At 40.1% G+C, this 5,618-nt stretch overlaps 1 protein-coding gene across 1 annotated transcript; it reads left to right on the top strand.

Annotated features, from left to right (window-relative positions):
* The first annotated feature begins 297 nt into the window (after window positions 1-297).
* LOC108080462 (uncharacterized) lies at window positions 298-2,370 on the top strand. Its single transcript, XM_041774776.2, has 2 exons — window positions 298-2,114; window positions 2,170-2,370. Exons 1-2 carry the CDS (start codon window positions 678-680, stop codon window positions 2,176-2,178), a joined length of 1,446 nt encoding a protein of 481 aa, XP_041630710.1. The 5' UTR covers window positions 298-677; the 3' UTR covers window positions 2,179-2,370.
* The last annotated feature ends 3,248 nt before the right edge of the window (window positions 2,371-5,618 follow it).

Here is a 5,618-nt window from a genome sequence, read left to right on the forward strand (position 1 = left end):
ATCTATTTCTTCTAGTTTTTCTTTTAACTCATCCACAGTTTTTCCTCTCTGTTCTAAGCCAAAAAGCACTTTGCTTGGGGTTTGCTTGATACTACGGTGTTGCGTATTATTTAACACGTGTTCAACTTTATCTATTACTGTGTCCCAATATATACCTTTCCCTGGTTCTATTAGCTTCGCTATCATTGGACCTAAACTTCTATTGACTCTTTCAACCTGCCCGTTAGCCTGAGGTGATCCAGTTGCAATCTTCATATGTGTAGCAAGCAGCCACACTAACCGATTGTAGCAAGCAGCCACACTAACCGATGTAGCAAACAGTCACACTACCCTATACACTTACACACCTATTGTACATACACGGCTGGATTATACGATAGTTATAAGCACAATAGATACATCTCGCTCTCACATGAAGATCGTGCTTAGGAACACTACTCTGTATGTCCCTTTCGCACGATCGTCAACTGACACACCAATACATACATGTAATAGGCTAAGCATAGAATGGAAGAATGAATAAAGAACACTTCGTTTGTGACCACCGAAAAGACAAGAACGTGCCTTCCTACAATTCAGAAGTGGGATAACTGAGAATAAATTTTTCTCAGACGCTCAACCTACAAAGTGAATAAAACATTAAAAATAAACAGTGGTGTTACAAACAACAACGGAAAATGGAAACCATCGGCGCAGACGACTACACGGTGGCGGAACTACGCAATTGGCTGGGAAGGCTCAACATGCCGAAAAGTGGAAACAAGGCAACGCTTGCGGCGAGGCTCAATGGAGTGCCCCCCGAAGCGCGAGGAGTTTGCCCGGCGATGGAGGAAAACGACGCTGGTAGTAGCGGTTTGGAGCACGAGGACGCCGGATCGGCGGCGCCAGACAGCGGCGTTGAAACCGTGAGCAACATGATCGAACACGAGGCTGGAGCGGCGGCGCCAGGCAACGGCGTTATAACCGTGAGCGACATGATCGAACACGAGGCTGGAGCGGCTTCCCCAGTGGCTGAGGGAAGCGTGCATGTTCGCGATGACGCCGGGCCTTCGAAGTTCAACAGCCGGGGCAGTCGGGAGCCGGCAAACGAGGTTTCGACGCAATTGGATGCCCTAAAGCGTCAACTCGAGTTAGTCCAATTGGAAAACGAGATTCTGAGAATGGAATTTGCTCAGCGTCATAACAGTGCTGCCACACCGAACCAGAACTGTGCTGCCACACCGAACCAGAACTGTGCTGCCACACCGAACCAGAACTGTGCTGCCACACCGAATCAGAACGGTGCTGCCACACCGAATCAGAACGGTGCTGCCACACCGAATCAGAACAATGTATCCACACCAGATCGAAACGTCGCTGGCGGAGACGCCAGATCGGAGGGGACACCAGTAAACAACAATTCTTTGCTGGCCATGGCCAGAGAAATGCTCCCAACATACGACGGCGCCGCTAACAACAAACTGCCTGTCAGCACCTGGATCGCACAACTTAATGCTATCACGAAAATGTACAAGCTGAGCGATGACGTGATCCGCATGTTAGTAATGTCGAAACTAAAGGACCGCGCTCAAGTTTGGTTGCACTCGTCTGAAAGTTTGCTGACCTTGCCGATTCATGAACTACTACGACAGATTGATGAGGCTTTCAATAGCAAGGAGAGCAAGATAATGTCTCGACGCAAATTTCAAGGGCGCAAGTGGAATCCGTCTGAAGATTTTTCCACATACTTCAAGGAAAAAACCCTTCTAGCCACACACATCCAAATGGACGACGAAGAGCTAATCGACAGCATCATAGAGGGGATTCCCGACACTCTTCTGCGACAACAAGCACACATGCATTGCTTTAACTCGTCTGCACAGCTGTTGCAGGCGTTTGCGAAGGTTGCTTTACGTAAGCCACCACTGTTTTCGTCAGGACGAGCTAAAGTTTCGGCCGGGGATGGACCTACTTCGGCCCCTCCAAAAAGGTGCTTCAACTGCAACTCCATTGGACACTTCGCTGCTGACTGCCGCAAACCCAAGCGTGAGCACGGAGCCTGCTACGCATGTGGCAGTATGGATCACCAGGTGCACCACTGCACTGAGAAGAAGTTCGTGCCCAGCAATGAATATGTAAGACCGTTTAAGATTTATTTTGGTTCAGAACCTGATCAATTTTTGTTTTTAGAATGCCTAATCGATTCTGGGAGTCCAATTAGTTTCATCAAGATGTCATACGTGGAAAACATACTAGAAAAGCAAAATATCAAGTCAAATGAAAAGATTCTCACAAATTACGTTGGCTTAAACGGTAGCCCCTTAGATATAATCGGAAAAATATCATGTTTTGTTATTATCAATAAAGAAATGCTTAATTTTGAGTTACTAATTGTGGCGAACAAATCGATGGCATATGGAACAGTTTTGGGACGAGATTTCATGAGCATTTGTAACTTTAAGATTGTGAGAGAAAATGATAGTTCAAATGATAGTTATGCTAAAAATGATAGTTCAAATGATAGTTATGCTAAAAATGATAGTTCAAATGATAGTTATGCTGAAAATGATTGTTCAAATGATAGTTATGCTAAAAATGATAGTTCAAATGATAGTTATGCTAAAAATGATAGTTCAAATGATAGTTATGCTGAAAATGATTGTTCAAATGATAGTTATGCTAAAAATGATAGTTCAAATGATAGTTATGCTAAAAATGATAGTTCAAATGATAGTTATGCTGAAAATGATTGTTCAAATGATAGTTATGCTGAAAATAATTGTTCAAATGATAGTTATGCGAAAAATGATTGTTCAAATGATAGATATGCGAAAAATTATTGTCCAAATTACAGAAATTTAGAAAATGATTGTTCAAATAAAAAAAGTGGCGAAGACGATAGGTCAAAATGTAATGATAACAAATTTAAGGATACGAACAATGTCAAGTCGATACAAAATACAGTAAAGTCACAGTATGATGAACAAAGTCGTGAAAAGGGAAGCAAAATGAATAGTCAATATGATAACAGTTTTGAATCAGAAATGTTATTAATAGAATATCCCGAGGCAACTGAATGCAGCCAGCTGAACATAAATGAGAATTGCGGTGTGAATTTAAGAAGCAGAATGATAACTATTTTTGAACAATTTTATGTAAAAGCGAAACGTCCAGTACTCCCATCAATAAAATGGGAAATGAAACTTAATTTTGAAAAAACTAAACCGTTCAACTACCCTCCGAGACGTCTATCGTTTGCGGAGAAAAGCCAAGTTCAAGAGTTATTAGACGATTATATAAAAGATGGTATTATACGTGCAAGCGAGTCTGAATATGCGTCACCAATTGTTCTAGTTAAGAAAAAGTCAGGAGAGTTAAGAATGTGCGTTGATTATCGCACACTTAACAAAAATATGCTAAAAGACAACTACCCCACCCCCCTCATAGACGATCTAATTGATAAACTTTCTGAAAAAGTCCTTTTTACGAAGCTAGATCTTAGAAACGGATTCTTTCATGTGCACATGCATGAGGATTCGGTCAAATACACCGCGTTCACTACGCCAATGGGACAATACGAATGGCTTAGAATGCCGTTTGGGCTAAGAAACGCCCCCGCAGTCTTTCAAAGATTTGTAAATAGAATTTTTGCTGATTTGGTTAGAGAGGACAAAGTTCTCATTTACATGGACGATATTTTGATAGCAACAAAAGATAGTAAGAGTCATTTAGAAATATTAACAGAGGTGTTTAAGCGATTAGTAGATAACAAGCTAGAGCTAAGAATAGACAAATGTGAATTCCTTCAAAGTGAAGTAAAGTATTTAGGATATATTATATCAGGAGGTGGCATTAAACCAGATTCAAAGGGTATGCAAGCAGTTAAAGATTTTCCTGTGCCAACCAAAACGCATGAAGTTCAGAGCTTTCTTGGATTGTGTTCTTATTTTAGAAGATTCGTTAAAGATTTTTCGACGAAAGCAAAACCGTTATACGATCTTATACGAAAAGATAGAAAATTTGATTTCGGTGCGACAGAGTTAGAATGTTTTGAAACATTAAAAACAAATCTTCTAGAAGCCCCAATTTTGGCATTGTACAGTCCGACAGATCCAACGGAATTACACTGTGACGCTAGTGCTTTAGGGTTTGGTTCAATTCTTATGCAGAAAAAGAAAGATAATAAGTTTCATCCAGTATTTTACTTTTCCAAACGAACGACCGATATTGAAGCGAAATATCATAGTTTCGAATTAGAAACCCTTGCGGTGATTTACTCCTTGCAACGTTTTAGGATCTACCTTCAAGGAATAGAGTTCAAAATAGTCACAGATTGTAGCGCTTTTACCCTAGCATTAAACAAGAAAGAACTAAGTCCAAGGATAGCCAGATGGGCGCTTTTTCTGCAAGATTACGATTATGTTCTAGAACATAGAGCCGGTAAGCGCATGCAGCACGTGGATGCACTTAGTAGAAACACACACATACTGACAATAGATTCTAACTCATTTGAGGAAAATTTAATTATTTGCCAAAGCAGAGACGAAAAAATCAAACCTATAGCTGAGCAGCTTCAACGGACAGAACTCAAAGATTACGAAATGCGGAACGGAATAGTTTATCGAAAGAAAGATAAAGGAGCACTTTTGTTTTACGTACCAAGCGAAATGGAAAGCCATGTTTTGTTTAATTATCATGATCAGTTAGGACACGTTGGCATAGACAAAATGGTAGAAGTTATTTCAAAAAGCTACTGGTTTCCTAAAGTTAGAGATAAATGCAAGTTACTCATTAGCAACTGTCTAAAATGCATTGCATACTCTGAGAAGTCTGGGAAGGAAGAGGGATTCCTTCATAATATTCCTAAAGTTAACATTCCATTTGATGTCGTACATATAGATCATTATGGTCCTGTTGATAAAAGTAGATCGAACAAACACGTATTAGTGATAATAGACGCGTTCACAAAGTTCGTAAGACTCTATCCGGCAAAAACAACGAAATCTAGGGAAGCAATAGTAGCGTTGAAAGACTACTTTAGGGCTTACAGTAGGCCGAAATGTATCATTTCAGACCGCGGTACGTGTTTTACCTCTAAAGAATTTCAGGACTTCTTGGAGGAATGCGAAGTAAAGCACATTAAGATAGCTACCGGATCCCCACAGGCTAACGGTCAAGTAGAAAGGGTGAATAGAAGCATAGGTCCCATGATCGCTAAGTTGACGGAACCAGACAAAGGATTGTACTGGGACACAGTTTTAGAAACAGTTGAATACGCTTTAAACAATACAATGCAAAGATCAATTAATCAGCACCCAAGTAAAGTTTTGTTCGGAGTATCTCAAAAAGGCAGAGTTATAGATAGTTTGAAAGAAAGGTTAGAAGAAATAAATAAAAATAGCGAAGATATAAATCTGAATAAAATTAGAGATAAAGCTAGTGAAAACATCGAGAAGTTGCAAGAATACAATAAATTACGAACAGACTCGAAAAGAAAAGACCCCTGTAAATATGAAAAAGAAGATTTGGTGATGATAAAGAATTTCGACTCGCATGTAGGCGTTTCTAAAAAACTAATTCCTAAGTTCAAAGGTCCGTATAGAATAACGAAAGTTTTGCGGAATGATAGATACGTCGTG

This window comes from Drosophila kikkawai, chromosome 3R (genome assembly GCF_030179895.1).
Source record: "Drosophila kikkawai strain 14028-0561.14 chromosome 3R, DkikHiC1v2, whole genome shotgun sequence".
NCBI classification, from domain to species: Eukaryota; Metazoa; Arthropoda; class Insecta; order Diptera; family Drosophilidae; genus Drosophila; species Drosophila kikkawai.

Bases quoted from the DNA above. Each gene is read 5' to 3' on its own strand.
- LOC108080462 (XM_041774776.2), top strand. From the start codon at position 678: ATGGAAACCATCGGCGCAGACGACTACACGGTGGCGGAACTACGCAAT.